We start from the raw sequence: 18,982 nt of genomic DNA, 5'->3' as shown, positions 1-18,982 counted from the left end.
CGAATCGTTGTCTTCTGATCCTGAATTGATATCGCAATCCTGGATTACACTTACGGACATGCTGCGTGCTCTAACTTCAGGGTAAGAGTACTGGTAGAAACAAGTAGAAAGGCAGTTGGCACTGCAGCAGTATGTAGTCAGCATGGAAGGGGATTAGGCAGGTAAAACACACCTCACCCACAGTGTTGTAACTTGCGTGCTCTGATCCAAGGGAAGTACATACATGGAAGAAGGAGAAGGAGCAGGAATGATCGGCACTGCAATGTACATTTATTCTTCAAAAAGGCCACTACCAGGAAGTTTTGGTGGAACACATATGCATTCCACTGTGCTATTTGCTGCCTTTAAAGGAAGTAGGCGGATTTTGCAGGCGTGGACACGCCTAATGCCATCCTTAGGGCCTATTTAAACCTGGATAGTGGGAGTTTGCCCTCCAGCCTCCGTAGAAGCGGGTTACAGCGCGAAACGGCCGTCAGACGAGCAGTGCCCAGCACCCACCGTCACCATCACACCTCTGAGCACCGGTATGTCCATGTATGCTGCACAACTGTTTTGTATTTATGCATTCAGACTGTGCCTCACTTTTTGAAGAATAAATGTACATTGCAGTACCGATCATTCCTGCTCCTTCTCCTTCTTCCATGTATAGTATATGGAGGCTGCCATATGTATTTCCTTTTAAACCATACCATTTGCCTGGGGTACTGCTGATCTTTCATGCATCAGTAGTGTCTGAATCACACACCTGAAACAAGCATGCAGATAATCTTGTCAGATTTTTGTCAGAAACACCTGATCTGCAAGCTTGTTCAGGGTCTATAGCTAAAAGCATTGGATGCAGAGGATCAACAGGACAACCAGGCAATTTGTATTATTTAACATTAAATAAATATTTCAACCTCCATATCCATCTCACTTCAAGTCCCCTTTAATTGTGTAAAGTTCTCTTTAGTTGGGAAATATTTCAGAATGTAAGTAATCCTGCAGACTGGTCTGAATTTATTAAAAATGGTATATTATTAGGTGACAAATGCTTGCAACAAGTTATATCATCTCATAGCCAGGTTGTTGAAAGGTTACTGAAATAGCAGTTTTGATACTGGCAGCAGACTTTAGTGAATAATTGCTGCTTTCTAATTGCAAAAGCATTTTTAACAGATCAGGTTTGCATGATCACTCATGTTCTCCAGCTCTACAGGACTTTAGTAATTCAGGCCCTGTGAGTGTTGTATAAATGATGGAAGACTCCTCACTGTGCTATAATTACTATCCCAATAGCAAATACTATCCCAATATGATCAGTGGTGTAACTACATTGAGCCGTGCCCCCCAGCGATCTGTTGGCCTAGGGTGGGGGTATAAGGAAGGAGCAGTTGAAAATGGTGCAAGACCCTTTTTTTTTTTAAACAAAATGTAGGGGGTTAGGGTTAGGCACCATAAGGGGGGTAAAGGGGGGGGGGTTAGATGAACCCACCACCATCAGAAGGTTCTGTGTGAGAGGAGTAGGGGAAGGTTAGGTCATAGTAAAATATAGGTAAGTATTACCAATATTTTTATACATGGATGTAGCAGAATATCGGAAAATTTACCGATATTATATCACTGCTATCCTGCACCCTTTTAAACAGGCGTCTTTTCTAAATGTATGCAGGGGAGGAGGTTCTAAGAAAAGAATGTATAGTGAACATACTTTGAAAAAATACTTGGCCTACTTTGTGCTACAAGTTTCAAACCTACATGCCTAGTACAAATTATTGTTCAAGATTGTATGTGAGAACAACTTGCGGGAAAATTATTTGCATGTTAGAAACTATTTGTCTAATTTTCTTACCATTGTGGGTGGAAGACGAACTATCCTGAGTATCTGAAATTAAACCAGAACAAAGCAGAAATTATTACACATACATAGCTTAAAACTGTGTTGTTAGATGGATGGATGGTCCCTCTTTTAACCACTTAAGGACCACAGGATGTACCCCCCCCCTCCCCTCCCCTAGTGACCAGGCTATTTTTTACAAATTAGGCCACTGCAGCTTTAAGGGTTCTCTGCAGGGCTGAACAAATCAGCACACACATGATCCCCCCCTTTTCTGCCCACCAACATAGCTTTCTGTTGGTGGGCTCTGATCGCTGATGCCCTGTTTGTTTTTTCTTTTTTCTTTTTTTTTATACATTTTACTATTTTTTTTATTCCCAGCCCACCCTCCCTCCCCCCACCAGCCAATCACCATGCTCGGCTGTCATAGGCATCATAAGTATTAGCCTATGACAGCCGATTGCTCCTGAGCCTCCCGGGAGGGCAGCTGTGTGACACCAGCTGCTGTACATTGTAAACAACAACAGCACTGTACATTGTAAATAGACGGCGATCGCCGCTGGGAGACTGATGAGGGAGCGTGCAATCTCATGCAAAACCCCACCATAGAACTTCACGCCAATTAGCGCGGAGCAGTCGGCAAGTGGTTTTAAAGACCAACCCCCATGTCCTTCTTTCTACCTCTAAACTCATGTACATAATTCTATAAATATATATGAGGCATGAGGTACTGAGTCAATCAGTCAGTAATATAAATATGCACAGACCTAAGAAAATGGTGACTAACACAAAACACATTGTTTGAACTGCTTAATAACGTTTCTAAATTATTTAATTACTATCCTTACTGATGAAAAGTTTGGCTTACCACTTTTTTATTTACTTTATATTATATAGATATAAGGCCTCTTAGCTAGTTTTCATAACTCACACCCTACTTTAGGGTTAGTGGTTCTGCTCCTCCATTACTATCATTCCTGGAGAGTGACCAGACACCTGAAGACCATCCAGGCCAGAATGGGCCTACCTAATTGTTTGAGTATAACATCTATATCGGAATCTGTTTCCTTGGTACTTATACTTACTATTTTTTTAAATTCCCCCCCCCCCTTTTTTTTTTCCTGACAGGGGACGCTTTCCCTCTGGCTAACGTCACTCCTCTGCTGGTGACCGATTTAGGGACACCTATAAACCATGGTACGCACAGCTTGAGGATAGCTTTGCATGATCATGGGAGTAAGTTTGTGATAGTCAAATTATCTTTATATGTAAATTAAATGATGCATACTAACATGAGAGAACAAAGTTGACGGATTTAGAGTTCATAATATAGGTTCATGTTGTGCTAAAAATAGAGCATATATATAACTTTGTGAACTCTCCCATTCAGGCCTTGTTGTGCTTTCCAGTGTCTGCGGGAAATGCGGCGCACCAATTCAGGTTTTTCCTTTTCCCCCTCTTCTACTCCTCCCCCACCTTATCATGTGCCCCCCCCCCTTTTCCTTTCCTTTCCCCTTTTTCTTTTTCCCTCTTCTTTCCCCTTCTCTTGTCTCTGTCCCTATTCCTTCTCTTCCGCCTGTTCTATGGTGCTCTGCGTGCCCTGCGGACATGGATTTGCCAAGGGGGCGCTATGTCTAGGCATCATCGTTGCCTGACAACACGCTCCCATTTTTTTAGGTCGACGACTGTTTCTCTTCCGGCTAGAGCCCAGGCCTCGTGGAACGCAGAAGCCGTGCCTACGGTTCCGGCGCAGCTGACGTACTTCCGCAAAAACGCCATTTATGGCATCGGGAGAGCCCAAAACCTATAACGGCAGGCACAGAGCGGTCAGAGGTCTTGAGGAGCCGGCTAGTCCGGCGAAACCAGTCGACATCAGCTCACCAAGCGTGTCCAATCACTTCTGCATATGCTAAGTATTTTATAGACTTTTGCCTACTATGCTGAAATGCTTTATTGAACTACCCTGGTACATGCTAAGCACCATAGAGGACTTTTTTGCCTGACAAGTTGGTTGTTATACCTGAGCCCATGCTAAATTATACTCAAGTTCTTCCGCACACTATGTCACAATGTCTCATCCAGCTATGCAAACAACGTTTATATGCATATGAGAAGTTATGGCAGCAATGAAATCTTCACAAGTTGTGTCCACATGAGACTTTTTGAAAATAGTGCTACAGCTATACTATGGTGATGTTGCGACTGGACATCTATTGCTTGTCGATCCATACGCTGTAACTAGGGATACTGCGAATGGGCATCTTCCTCTTCTTACTATCTGCTCAAAGGACATACCATATGAAGTGTTTCTATATTATCCAAATAAGAGATTGCATAACCTTATTAGACGTTGCGATTGGACATCTCAAATAGTGTGCTCCTTGTTGCTGTGGAACAAGCTATCTGGAATCTGGATAAAAGGACTGAACTTTTGCTGTGATGAGCTATGGTTACTGAATATTTATCATTCTATGGAAATAGACTGTCACTAGGTGGTGCTAAAGGACAGCTCGTTAACCACTTAAAGGAGTCATCAGGGCAAATAGAGTAAAATGAGTGGTACTTACCGGGGGCTTCCCCCAGCCCCAAGCTCCCAGGACCTCCCTCGCCGCAACTCTGCCCGCAGCCGTTCGCCGGAGCTCCGACCCGGTCCCCGGCGATGACGTCAGAGCGACCTGAAGGTCGCTCTGTACTGTGCCTGCGCGATTGGCGCTGTCAATCACCGCCACGTGGGCCGGGGCAGACCGCGCAGGCGCAGTAGTTCTGCGCCTGCGCAGTCCGCTCCGGCCCATGTGGCGGTGATTGACAGCACCGATCATGCAGGCGCAGTACATCGTCGCCGGGGACCGGGTCGGAGCTCCGGCGAACGGCTGCGGGCAGAGCTGCGGCGAGGGAGGTCCTGGGAGCTTGGGGCTGGGGGAAGCCCCCGGTAAGTACCACTCATTTTACTCTATTTGCCCTGATGACTCCTTTAAGGACTGCAGTCATAAAACCCCTTAAAGTTAATGTAACCCCATGTAAAAAAAAAAAAGTCAGATACTCACCTAAGGAGAGGGAAGGCTCGGAGTCCTAATGAGCCTACCCTCTCCTCTCCCGGTGCACGGTGAATCCTCCGTGCAAATCCGCCGCCGCGGGGACTTCTGGAGTCTTCGGCAGCACTCGGGCTCCCGAAGGCCAGCGGATCCATACTGCGCACGCGCTAGTGCGTCATAGACGCGCACAAGTGCGTCATAGAGGGCACTCGCGCATGCGCAGTATGCAGCGGCCCGTCTTCGGGAGCCCGAGTGCTCCCGAAGACTTCTGAAACCTTCCTTCAGCGACGGAAGTGGCAGTATTTGACCGAAATGGTCGAATACTGCTACGGGGGATGCTGCGTGGGACCAGGCACCGGGAGAGGAGAGGGAAGGCTCATTAGGACCGAGCCTTCCCTCTCCTTAGGTGAGTATCTGTCTTTTTTTTTTTATACATCGGGTTCCCATTAGCTTTAAGGACCAGACACTTTTTTCCATTGAGACCACTGCAGCTTTAATGGTTTATTACTCAGTCATACAACCTACCACCTAAATGAAGTTTACCTCCTTTTCTTGTCCCTAATACAGCTTTCTTTTGGTGCTATTTGATTGCTGCTGTGATTTTTAGTTTTTATTATATTCATCAAAAAAGACATGCATTTTGTCAAAAAAAATGATTTTTTTTAACTTCCTGTGCTGACATTTTTCAAATAAAGTAAAATTTCTATATACATTTTTGTCCAAATTTATTGTGCTACATGTCTTTGATAAAAAAAAATCTAATAAGTGTATATTTATTGGTTTGGGTAAAAGATAGGCTCCCTGCACACTGCAAATCCGTTTTCCGATTCCGATTCCGTTTCCAATTCCGATTCCGATTCCGTTTCCGATTTTCCTTGAATACATTCAACAGAAAAACGGATCAAAAAACGCAGCATGCAGTTAAGATTAAAAATCTGAATCGGAATCGGATGTAAAAACAGATTAAAAAGCGGAATCGGAATCTGAAATGCATGCAGTGTGCAAGAGGCCTTATAGCGTTTACCCTGAGGACTTAGGCCCCTTAGTGCACCTAGGCTGCAAAAAAGTGTCACACATGTGGTATCGTCGTACTCAGGAGAAATAGTATAATGTGTTTTGGGGTGTATTTTTACACATACCCATGCTGGGTGGGAGAAATATCTCTGTAAATTAGATTTTTTTTATTTTTTTACACACAATTGTCCATTTACAGAGATATTTCTCCCACCCACATGGGTATGTGTAAAAATACACCCCAAAACACATTATACTACTTCTCCCGAGTACAGCGATACCACATGTGTGGTACTTTTTTTGCACCCTAACTGAGCTAATGGGGCCCAAAGTGCAATGAGTACCTTTAGGATTACTCTGGTCATTTTGAGACATTTGGTTTAAAGACTACTCCTCACAGTTTAGGGCCCCTAAAATGCCAGGACAGTATAGGAACCCCACAAATGACCCCATTTTAGAAAGAAGACACCCCAAGGTATTCAGTTAGGAGTATAGTGAGTTCATAGAAGATTTTATTTTTTTGTCACAAGTTAGCGGAAAATGACACTTTGTGAAAAAAAACCCAGATAAAAATCAATTTCCGCTAACTTGTGACAAAAAATAAAATCTTCTATGAACTCACCATACTCCTAACAGAATACGTTGGGGTGTCTTCTTTCTATAATGGGGTAATTTGTGGTGTTCCTATACTGCCCTGGCATTTTAGGGGCCGTAAACCGTGAGGAGTAGTCTTGAAACCAAATGTCTCAAAATGACCTGTGAAATCCTAAAGGTACTCATTGGACTTTGGGCCCCTTAGCGCAGTTAGGGTGCAAAGAAGTGCCACACATGTGGTATCTCCGTACTCAGGAGAAGTAGTATAATGTGTTTTGGGGTGTATTTTTACACATAGCCATGCTGGGTGGGAGAAATATCTCTGTAAATGGACAATTGTATGTAAAAAAATAAAAAAATTGTCATTTACAGAGATATTTCTCCCACCCAGCATGGGTATATGTAAAAATACAACCCAAAACACATTATACTACGTCTAAACAGCCGGCGGGTTGACATCGCGGGTGGGCAGAGCCTAATACCGGCGGATGCGCGCGCATTAATGCGGGCGATCCCCGGTATTTCCATGTCCCAGGACCCGACACTCATCTGCGTTACGCGGTCCTGGGTGTGCCACTTTGCCGACGCCCATAGGTAGTGGTTAATATACATCTTTATAGCCAGCGCAAATAGTCTCTATCCTAAGCCTATGTATAGATAGACTTGCCGGTGTTGGACACTGCTTGGTAGTTAAACCGCATACCTCTTTCCTGCTATAGGATATACTTGTAATTTTATTATTATTATTGTACTTAAATGTGTTTTTATAATCGTATTCTATGGCCCATTGAGTGTGTTTGGATTGCAGACCAGGGTTCTGCCACAACAATCACTTATACTTACTACACTAGATTGGTCCCTTCCTTTGTTCTTTTTATCTTGAAGGTAAGGGTGAGTTTGGTAATGTCAATAAACCTCTTATTATATTTTTAGAGTGTGTGAGGAAACTCATGCAAACACAGGAGAAGCATACAAGCGCCATGCAGAGTGTACTGGAAGAGGGTCAAAACTGTGTGCTCCAAACCATAAAACAAATTCACAGCACCTTACAGCTATAAGATGTTAGCTCAGCTGTAGCAGACTGTGAAGCCACTGACCACCACTGCATACTTCCCTCATTTTGTATAAATACACTGGAACCGGTGGGTTTGGTGATGCCGTGTACCCCTTACATATGACTTCACTGGGGTAGGCCAGTAGGTCACACATGCGCCAAGTGTTACACTATGTGGGGTGTGCTGGCCAGCTGTAAATGCTGTATCAAATGCATATATAAATATGCATATATTTATATATTATGTCTTGATTAGCTAAAAAGATTGTTTTATGCTTGTTCCGAGTATTCTTAATATTGTATACACTATTTTCCGCCATATAGGAGGCACTTTTTCGCCTCAAAAAGTGGGGAGAAAAAGTCCCTGCATCTTATACGGCAAAGGCAGGGAATCCCCGACTTACGAACACCCACCGATATGAACTGCCGACCTGCCGCCATCAGGGATTCACTGCCTTTGTCCCCACTGTGCCTGACTCTACTCCCTCCCCCTTGTGTCTCTGTGACCCCCTGTGCGGGCAGCGGTTTACCGCCTCCATCATGCCTGCTATGATTGAAGACATCCGGTTTCTCCATGCGACTTCCTCTGCTGCCGGGCTTCTAATGACGCATTCTTGATGCTCCTGGTTTGCAACACACCTCTCCTCCTGTTACTAGCTGAGCCAACGGACACCGCAGTCATGCATGCACCGCTTATGTACCGCTCTGCCTCATGGATTGTATAATGATGACCTGATGCTCCCAGACTAATAATTATTGTAAAATGAACATTGATGGACTGTTAGAGTAGGTTCACAATAGGTCCGGGAACAGGGGCGCCTCTAGCCTTCTTGTCACTCCAGGCAAGAAATCCTGTGGCGCCCCCCCCCCCCCCCATAAAAAATAAAACAAAAATCATATCCATTATAGAACACTTCACACATGATATAAGCCATCAGAGAGGGATAACTATGAAATGGGGCCCTAGGCAAGATAACACTTTGCCCTCCACTGATGTTCACCTGGCTTATTTAGTTAGATTTGGTGGGGGCTAGCAACCACCAGGCCCCTAAACTCTCTCTAGACCCTAGGCAGCTGCCTAAGTTTGCCTTGTGGATGATCAGCATTGTATGCCATACAGCACATGCTGCCAGTATGCACCTCAAATAAATACAGCATCCACACTACAAGTTCCAATGGCAGTCACATTGCAAGATTGGATTATCAAGCAAGACATTCTTACTTTCAAAATAATTTTTCACAAACATTATGAGATATGCAAATATGTTACCACCTGTTAGGGTAGGACTGGAGTGAGTATATCATGACATTGAAGGGCTGATATGGTAAGGTGGTTTAAGGCCCAGTGCACACCGAGCGGTTTTAGCAGCGATCCGCCAACCGCATCTGTCTGTGAAAACGCTTGGCTAATGTATTTCCATGGGATGGTGCACACCAGCGGTTTGAGGTTTTTAGCAAACCGCAAATGTGCCTCCTGCTGCACATTTGCGGTTTGCAGAAGCGATTCTGCCTCAATGTAAAGTATAGGAAAAATGCAAACCGCTCTGAAAAACACTAGATCAGAGCGGTTTTCCAGGCGTATTTGTTACAGAAGCTGTTCAGTAACAGCTTTTACTGTAACAATATTTGTAATCTGCTTCACAAAAACACTCGGCATGTTTAGAAAATGTCTCTAAACATGCCTAGAATCGCTCTGAAATCTGCTTCAAAAACCGCTAGCGTTTTGAGGATCTGCTAGCGGTTTTGGTGTGCACTGGGCCTAACAGTTTGATTCATAATCCATTCTGGAGATAAGCACAGTGTGTTTGTAGTGTAAGTGATACAAGAGAAGAGAAGTAGAATGGAGGGAGGGAGGGTAGTGGAGGGTCAGAATTGATGACATGGATGAGCAGATATCTATGAGTAGAATAGAGGCTCAGTGGGTACCACTACTGCATTTTAGTGCTGAGTCCTAGGCTTGAACATTGGCCAGGGCAAAATCTGCATGGAGTTTCTGTCTTCAGACACTTTAGACATTTCCTGCATCCTAAAAAACATACTAATAAGTCAACTGGTTTACCCCAAAACAATCCTATATTGAAAATATTAGACTATAACTGTGGTAGGGATTAGACTGTGAGCTCCTCTAAGGACAGTCAGTGACATGACTATGTACTCTGTAAAGTGCTTCAAGAGATGTCAGTGCTATATAAATAAATAATAATAATATGGTAGGACATTAGACTATGACTATGGTAGGGTTAGATTGTGAGCTCCTCTGAGGACAGTCAGTGACATCACTATGTACTCTCTAAAGTGCTGCAGAAGATGTCAGTGCTATATAAATACATAATAATAATATGGTAGGACATTAGACTATGACTATGGTAGGATTAGATTGTGAGCTCCTCTGGGGACAGTCCGTGACATGACTATGTTCTCTGTAAAGTGCTGCAGAAGATGTCAGTGCTATATAAATACATAATAATAATATGGTAGGACATTAGACTATGACTATAGTAGGATTAGATTGTGAGATCCTCTGAGGACAGTCAGTGACATGACTATGTACTCTGTAAAGTACTGCAGAAGATGTCAGTGCTATATAAAGTACTGCAGAAGATGTCAGTGCTATATAAATACATGATAATAATATGGTCGGACATTACAGTTTGACTATGGTAGGGATGAAATTGTAAGCTCCAGTGAGCAGTCAGTGACATGACTATGTACTCTGTAAAGTGCTGAAGATGTCAGTGCTACATAAATACACAATAATAGTTCCAAATGCTACTGGCTTCCCTGAAGAGTGCTCAGACTAGTGTACACGCACCCTCCGCTCTGCCAACAAGATGACGCTGGTTATTCCCAGGATACACTTAACATTTGGTGCTCGGGCCTTTTCCTATGCAGCCCCTACTCTATGGAACTCACTTCCACAATCAGTACGAGAGGCTCCTTCTCTGGACAGCTTTAAAAAAAGGCTAAAAACTCACCTCTTTTCCCTAGCCTTTGAGACTGCATAATGCAGGGTCACAGCGCTTTGAGTCCCCAGGGAGAAAAGCGCTATATAAATATTATTGTTATTGTTATTGTTGTTACATAATTGTGCACATTGTTTCCCAAGTAGCAGTTGTTTGGTCAGAGAGACAGTGGGAGAGGGAGCATGAGCAGAGGGTGAGGGCGAGCAAAGTTAAGCTCCACACTCACCACAGTGACTGCAACAACACAGGAAGATGGATCCAGCGAGGTGTCCCTCATGACAAGCGTCCAGCGATTCATCTTCCTGCCAGCGGGTATGTGAGATGTCACGTGACATTACAGGACGGGCGCGAACGAGAAGTCAAGCGACCTCAGTACTTTACTTGAACCTCAGTGACGGTCACTTTTCACCACACAATGCTAAGCGATGTCACGACATCGTGTAAATGACTACTTGTCGCTCAAAAGAAAAAATTGATGGACATCGGGAAAATCGTTGGAAAAATCGTGAGGTGGTACATAGCATTAGAGAGAGGGCAAACAGACAGCATTAATGGATGGAAATACATTATTATGCCATCTTCAATTATAAGTAGTGATGGATGTAATTACACACATTGCTTACATGTCCATTATCATTGTTTGAGCTTTAGATGCTGCCCTCCTATTCACTCTCTCACAATGAAAGACAAAACCTGCAACCCCCACTGTGTCCATTACACACTTCAAACACTGTCCTGTTGAATTCAGGGAGAAGTTTGGGCTGTGTAGGGGAGAGGATCAGATGATCCTACCGCTCCATAGCTAGTCATGGCGATCCTCCTGACATCTAGACATGCAGACATTCTAGCAGAGCACACAGCTGTCTGCAGAGTTTACTGTTTGTTTGTTTGTTTGTCTCACTCGCTCTGCAGACTCAGTAACATTTGGGGGTAGGGCGCTGTCACCTCTGTGGAGGGGCAGAGAACAGCTATAAACCAGACACCTTCTTCTTAGGGAGTATCTATAATTCTGAACTCTGAATGATTCTTTAGTGACTTAGCAGAAGGCTATTTGTGAAAAGAGCAGAGTAACCAAGCAGCTCAGGGTGACCCAAGCTACTAGGAATGTATAGGGGGATAAAAGGAACCAAATGCCCTCCTACTAAAAAAGCAACGCTTGGTGTAATTTGCCTTCTTAAAACAGAAGGAAATCTTTTTCTCTCCCGTCCCTTACAACGGTCTTTCAGGACAGGAATTTTTATTTCCCCTTGGACTGACAGTAATTTATTGCGCCTTCCCCATCAAAGCCACTCCAAGCCGCTGCCTGGGTGGTCAGTAGGTAAAGGCGCCCCTGTCCGGGAACGTATCAGTGGCTCCGTTTCTAAAACCTGATCAAAACCGGAGCCACGGATACCAATGTTAAAAATAGCAGCCCTCTTCATCTAAGCAAAAAACGGATCCGTCTGCGTTTGCGGGGACCCATTTTCAAAACCTGAACGGAAGATCCGGATCTGCTGCATTTTCCTGCAACGCACATGGATCCTGATACATGCAGGGGTAGTGGAGGGCAGTGCAAAAACGGATCTCCCTCTACACAGGCTATTCTTGCACACAAAACAGAGGGAGATGCGCCTTGCCTACTGCCTGCTCCTCCCCTTCACGTCAACCCAATAGGTGTCCCCCAGGTAGCCTGAGGGGGTAGCAGCCAGGACAGGGTTAGCGGGCACAGCGGCAGGGAGGGGGGGTCGCAGCCCCCTCCTTCACCTGGGTCCTCCCGTCCCCACTCCCCCCTCCAGCTATTTGTGGCAAAAGTGTAGCGAGGGAGAGGGGAAGTTTACTTTTCTTCCACTGCTTGCCACGTGACTTCTTGCAATGCCGCCCACTAGAGGGCGGCATTGCAGGAAGTCATGGCGAGCAGAGGAAGTAAGGTGCTTCCCTGCTAACTCACTCGCTACACTTTTACTGCAAATAGCTGGAGGGGGGAGCGGGGACAGTGGGACCCAGGTGAGGGGGGGTCGACCTCCCTCCCCACCACTGTGCCCACTATCCCCTGTCCTGGCTGCTGCCCCCTCATGCTACCTGGGGGACACCTATTGGGGGCCTGGCTGCAGCCATCCATTTTTGGGGATAGAAAAAAAAAGTCAAACGGATCAAAAACGTTTGCTGCAAAAGGGCAGCATGGATCCATTTGCGTTCAGGTTTTACAGGATCATGGACCGCAGGTGTGGACCTAGCCTTACTATTAAATAATTTTCCTGTTTACTGATGGTCTGTTGAGGAACATTTTACTGACTGTGCTATGCTAGGCCAGCCTGCTTGTTGACCTCTCCTCTGCCATAGATTGCTTTATATCCTGTCTACTGTCTGCTGAGCTGCAAGTACACTGCTGGGCTGCATTATTATCTGCTGAGCTGTGTTACCTGCTGGCTTTGCTACTGTGCACCACATTCCTCCTGTGTCATGTCTGACTGCTACTGGGCTGCATATGCTTAGATGGTGGAATGTAGCCGTCACCGCCCCCCCCCCCCCCCATCCCCCATGCTAGCCCTATGGAACTACTATCCCCATGCCGCCCCACACCCCTCGCATGTTTACTCCAGGTTGCAGCTCATCCGTTAGGAAACATGCAGTGAACCCACCCATTTCAACTCTGTCTGGAGCCATGTCCAACAAATCACTGTGTCTTGTGCAAGTTAGAGGAGGAAGGGCACTCGAGCAGGTGCCCTCCTGTGGCTAAAGAGAAAAGCACTGTGGTCACTCACACCCTTGATCCTCCTCTTGAATGTCCGCTCCCTCCCTATCAAGTTGGATGAAGTTTATCTCCTCAGCAACAAGAGCGAGTTTGGCGGCAATACCCCAATGCTCTGTTTCACTGAAACACTGCTGCACGATGATATACTGGACAACGCCCTCCATCTCCCAGGCTTCCGCCTTATCCAGGAGGACCACAACACCACCCTTTATGGGAAAAAAAGAAAGGAAGCAGCATCTGTTTTTACATCAGGACCTCATGGTGCCCCAACACATCAATACTAGCCAGGAAGTGCTCCCCTGATCTCAATCTCTACGGGTCAACTGCAGACCGAAATACGCGTCCAGGGAGTTCTCCTCCTATTTCCTGGTAGAGGTGTATATCTCACCTGATGCTGAAGTCAAACATGCCCTGCGTGACTTCAATGAGGTAGAAGTCCCTTTCATCATGGTGCCCCAACGTGCCTTTGGTACTCCTCAGCAGGCTTTGGAAGCACTTGCGTACCTAAATGGTTCCAAAGACAGGCACATTCACACTGCACATGCACAACCCAGACTTGTGCATGAACAATATCAATCCACTCATCTTAGGCACTACTCTGGGACACAAGTACTTCCAAAGCCTGGACATGGAGTGCCAAAAAAGGTATTCAACATGCAGGTCAAATAGGACTAGGACAACTGTAATGGATCCAGTGCCTTTACCCTACGTATATGAGTATCTAACTTTTTTCTGGCCTGCTTCAGATTCATGTTCAATTGCACATTCTGCCGATCATCCATGTTTGATAATGGACTGTAGTACCTGACTTCTACTTCTACTGTAAATAGCAGAATGTGAGAGATATTGTAAGATTGTTACATGTAAAATGTAGCTTTAACACTAAAAAGGAAATTAAGTTACATTTCTTAACATGTTTAGACACACTGATATTAAGAAACTATAGAAGTAGCAAAAGCCAAAGTGGAAAAAGGTGTTCACCTAGGTACTTTATTTGATTACCTAAATATTAACTTAGAAATACTCACCAACAAAAATGAAAGGACCTAGTCCGAACTGTGTGGTGTTCTGGGAAACTTCACGAGATGATGAACACTGAATAGGGTAAGAAAAGAAACAATAATATAAGGAGGCATTGAAAACAGAATAGCATATTAATAAGAATGAGGGAATGAGGGTATATGGGTCAATAACTCACAGATGAACAAGTCCCAGATGCACTGTTACACAACCGGGCGTTACAGAATATGTAGACCATGTCAAAGTTCTGGAAACTGAAAGATGCTATGCTGAAACGGACCTCCTTTGATACACCATTCTCAATCACTTGGATATCTGGTACTTGACCTGTAGGACAACTTCAAAAGAATAAAATGTAGATGTGTGAAAATAAAGTCTGGCCGAACCTATCACTAAAATTACACTTCCCAGCAGTTGTTGTTTTTTTTTTTTAAATACCGATACTCTTCTCATAACCTTGATTTAGGCTTGTTCACATTAGTGATGATCAATTAGATGCATGTGTTTCAATTTGATACAAATGTTGTGGAAATTTGTGTGTGGCTTGGAACTGGACTAATTAAAATCATAAGCAACTATACTTGACTGGTCCTGTTCCAAGCGGCATACAAACTGAAGACAAATTTGCATAAACTCTGAATGTTAGTATTTCGTTGACCATCTTTAGTTCACATCACCAAAGTAAAAAAAAAAAAAATATATATATATATGTTATCATGTAGCGTATTGTTGTATTTTAAATATGATTGTATACTGCTATATTGTATACAGTGTATTAGAGGAATTACTAGTGTTCACTAAATATGTCCTTATATGGGTAATTTTATTTATTTATTTATTTTTGCAAGATTCGATCTCAACAATTAAATCTGCACATGATATGTTGACTACTACAAGCCAATTCAATAAATGTCCTATCAGTGTTGGATTAATCAGTTATTGGTCATCAGCAGGTACGTTGTTAGGGCTGAAGAACCAGGGCTTCAGTCCTGAATCTCTGACCACTGTGGTAGTGCCCATGATAGTGCCCCGAACCTTAGCGGCGCCAGCATTCGTTGCTAAGGCAACAACTCGCTCTCTTCTTCCTCTGCTTGTGGTTAAGCTTTTATTCACCACAATGCACCATTTTTCTCTGCCTTGTTATAAGCTAGACTTAAACATTTTATTTAGATGTAGACTGCACAAGTGCTAACGGTTTCTGCATTTGTAGTATTTGGCGTTTACAGTTTCTACATTTCACATGTGTGTTAATGGCTTCTGCATTTGACATTTAGGAGTTAACATTTCTGCATTTCACATGTGTGGTAATGGTTTCTGCATTGACATTTGGGGTTAATGTTTCTGCATTTCACATGTGTAGTAATGGTTTCTGCATTTGACATTTGTGGTAATCATTTTTGCATTTGACATTTGGGGTAATCATTTCTGCATTTGACATTTTAAGTAATGGTTTCTGCATTTGTCATCTGGGGTGATGGTTTCTGCATTTTATATGTGGTGTAGTGTTTTATTAGTTATGTCTTACTAGTACTGAGTTAGACCCCTTTTTGCTTTTAGAACTGCCTTTATTCTTCATGACATTCTGTAGATTTATTGTCTGCAGATCTGTGATGTGAGGCCACCACAGTGCAATGATGCTCAATATGAGTGTTCGCACATGAGCGATGCGCTTTCTATTGAATTGCAAACGCACCATTTTCTGAGCATTTATGATTCAATAGAAAGTATAGAGAAATCGCAAAGCACTTGATATACCGCTTTGAAAAGCGATTTCCCGAGAGCTTTCATGTATAAATACATTGTATTTATTCATTTCCTGGTCAAAGAGTTCACTTCCTGACTGACGTCAGAAAGTGTAAAAAATCATTGCACCACAAAAGTGCTTAGAAAATCGCTTTTCTAAGCCCAAAGCGCAGGGAAAAGTGCTTTTAACCACTTGCCGACCGCGCACTCATAACGCGCGTTGGCAAAGTGGTAGCTGCAGGACCAGCGATGCACATCTGCGCCGCCAGCTGCAGGCTAATTAATCAGGAAACAGCCGCTCGCGCGAGCGGCTGCTTCCTGTCAATTCACGGCGGGGGGCTCCGTGAATAGCCTGCGGGCTGCCGATCGCGGCTCGCAGGCTAAATGTAAACACAAGCGGAAATAATCCGCTTTGTTTACATTTGTACAACGCTGCTAACAGTAGCAGCGTTGTACCAGATCAGCGATCCCCGGCCAATCAGCGGCCGGGGATCACTGTCACATGACAGGCAGGAGCCTGTTAGAGGCTGCACAGGACAGATCCGTTCCTGTGCAGCCTCCGATCTCCGGGGCAGGGAGGGAGGAGAGGGAGAGGGGAATCCTGCGGTGGAGGGGGCTTTGAGGTGCCCCCCCCCCGCCAGCCACACGCAGGCAGGAGCGATCAGACCCCCCCAGCACATCATCCCCCTAGTGGGGAAAAAGGGGGGGTGATCTGGTTGCTCTGCCTAATGTTTGATCTGTGCTGGGGGCTGTAGAGCCCACCCAGTACAGATCTCAGTAATCAGCGCTGGTCCTTAAGGGGGGGTAAAGGCTGGGTCCTCAAGTGGTTAAAAGCGCTAACTAAATTACTCATTGCTTGTGATTGTGCTAGCAATTTGTAATGTGAACAAGACCTTAAAGTGAAATGGAGGCAAAAAATGAACACAGCCTAGTTCTATGTACATGGACACATTTATCTCATCTTGATACATGTCAGTTCAGGTACCTTTTAACCACTTGCTGACCGCCCACAGCCGATGGTCGGTGGCAAAGTGGACGCCGAAAGGACTGACGTTGCATCCTTTCGGCATGCCGGGGGAGCAATCGCGTCACTGGTGATGCGCGCTTCCCCCGGCAACTGGCTCCACCCACCCGCGACGACAACCCACCGGCTGTTCGGAAGCGCCCGCGGGTTGTTAACCCCACGATCGCCGCATACAAAGTGTATAATACACTTTGTAATGTATACAAAGTGTATTATACAGGCTGCCTCGTGCCCTGGTGGTCCCAGTGTCCGAGGGACCACCAGGGCAGGCTGCAGCCACCCTAGTCTGCACCAAACACACTGATCCTGCCCCCCCTTTCCCTCTGATCGCCCACAGCACCCCTCAGACCCCCCCTGCCCACCCCCCAGACCACTGTTTGCACCCAATCACTCCCCTAATCACCAATCAATCACTCCCTGTCACAATCTGTCAACGCTATTTTTTTTATTTTAGGTCCTAACTGCCCCCTGGGGACTCCTGATCACCCCCACCCCTCAGATTCTCCCCAGACCCCCCCCCCCCCCCACTGTGTACTGTATGCATCTATCCCCCCTGATCACCTGTCAATCACCCATCAATCACCCATCAATCACCCCCTGTCACTGCCACCCATCAATCAGCCCCTAACCTGCCCCTTGCGGGCAATCTGATCACCCACCCACACCATCAGATCGCCCGCAAATCCGCCGTCAGATCACCCCCAAGTGCATTGTTTACATCTGTTCTCTCCTCTAAACACCCACTAATTACCCTTCAATCACCCCCTATCACCACCTGTCACTGTTACCCATCAGATTAGACCCTAATCTGCCCCTTGCGGGCACCCAATCAACCGCCCACACGATCAAATTGCCATAAGACCCCCCTTATCAATTTGCTAGTGCATTATTTACATCTGTTCTTCCCTGTAATAACCCACTGATCACCTGCCAATCACCCATCAATCACCCCCTGTCACTGCCACCCATCAATCAGCCCCTAACCTGCCCCTTGGGGCAATCTGATCACCCACCCACACCATCAGATCGCTGGCAAACCCACCGTCAGATCACCTCCCAAGCGCATTGTTTACATCTGTTCCCTCCTCTAAACACCCACTAATTACCCATCAATCACCCATCAATCACCCCCTATCACCACCTGTCACTGTTACCCATCAGATCAGACCCTAATCTGCCCCTTGCGGGCACCCAATCAACCGCCCACACGCTCAGATTGCCCTCAGACCCCCCCCCCTTATCAATTCGCCAGTGCATTATTTACATCTGTTCTTCCCTGTAATAACCCACTGATCACCTGTCAATCACCCCCTGTCACTGCTAGTGTTGGGCGAACATCTAGATGTTCGGGTTCGGGCCGAACAGGCCGAACATGGCCGCGATGTTCGGGTGTTCGACCCGAACTCCGAACATAATGGAAGTCAATGGGGAACCGAACTTTTGTGCTTTGTAAAGCCTCCTTACATGCTACATACCCCAAATTTACAGGGTATGTGCACCTTGGGAGTGGTTACAAGAGGGAAAAATTTTTTAGCAAAAAGAGCTTATAGTTTTTGAGAAAATAGATTTTAAAGTTTCAAAGGGAAAACTGTCTTTTAAATGCGGGAAATGTCTGTTTTCTTTGCACAGGTAACATGCTTTTTGTCGGCATGCAGTCATAAATGTAATACATATAAGAGGTTCCAGGAAAAGGGACCGGTAACGCTAACCCAGCAGCAGCACACGTGATGGAACAGGAGGAGGGTGGCGCAGGAGGAGAAGGCCACGCTTTGAGACACAACAACCCAGGCCTTGCATGAGGACAAGAAGCGTGCGGATAGCAATTTGCATTTTGTCGCCATGCAGTCATAAATGTAATACAGATGAGAGGTTCAATAAACAGGGACCGGAAACGCTAACCCATCACAGATGTTCATTGTTCATGTTACTTGGTTGGGGTCCGGGAGTGTTGCGTAGTCGTTTCCAATCCAGGATTGATTCATTTTAATTTG

The 18,982-nt window shown here is 45.2% G+C and overlaps 1 protein-coding gene across 1 annotated transcript in view; it reads right to left on the bottom strand.

The window, feature by feature from the left end:
- LOC137544447 (pancreatic secretory granule membrane major glycoprotein GP2-like) overlaps positions 1 to 18,982 on the bottom strand; it is a 99,889-nt gene that overhangs the window by 3,187 nt on the left and 77,720 nt on the right. Inside the window, exons 8-10 of the mRNA XM_068265524.1 lie at positions 14,403 to 14,562; positions 14,233 to 14,299; positions 1,832 to 1,864 (exon numbers count right to left, since the gene is read on the bottom strand). Coding sequence (XP_068121625.1) covers positions 1,832 to 1,864; positions 14,233 to 14,299; positions 14,403 to 14,562 — 260 coding nt within the window. The remainder of the gene's footprint in view (positions 1 to 1,831; positions 1,865 to 14,232; positions 14,300 to 14,402; positions 14,563 to 18,982) is intronic.

This window comes from Hyperolius riggenbachi, chromosome 2, assembly GCF_040937935.1.
Source record: "Hyperolius riggenbachi isolate aHypRig1 chromosome 2, aHypRig1.pri, whole genome shotgun sequence".
NCBI lineage: Eukaryota > Metazoa > Chordata > Amphibia > Anura > Hyperoliidae > Hyperolius > Hyperolius riggenbachi.
The sequence above is the reverse complement of the archived record's forward strand: the minus strand, read 5'-3'. Positions and strand labels throughout refer to the sequence as shown.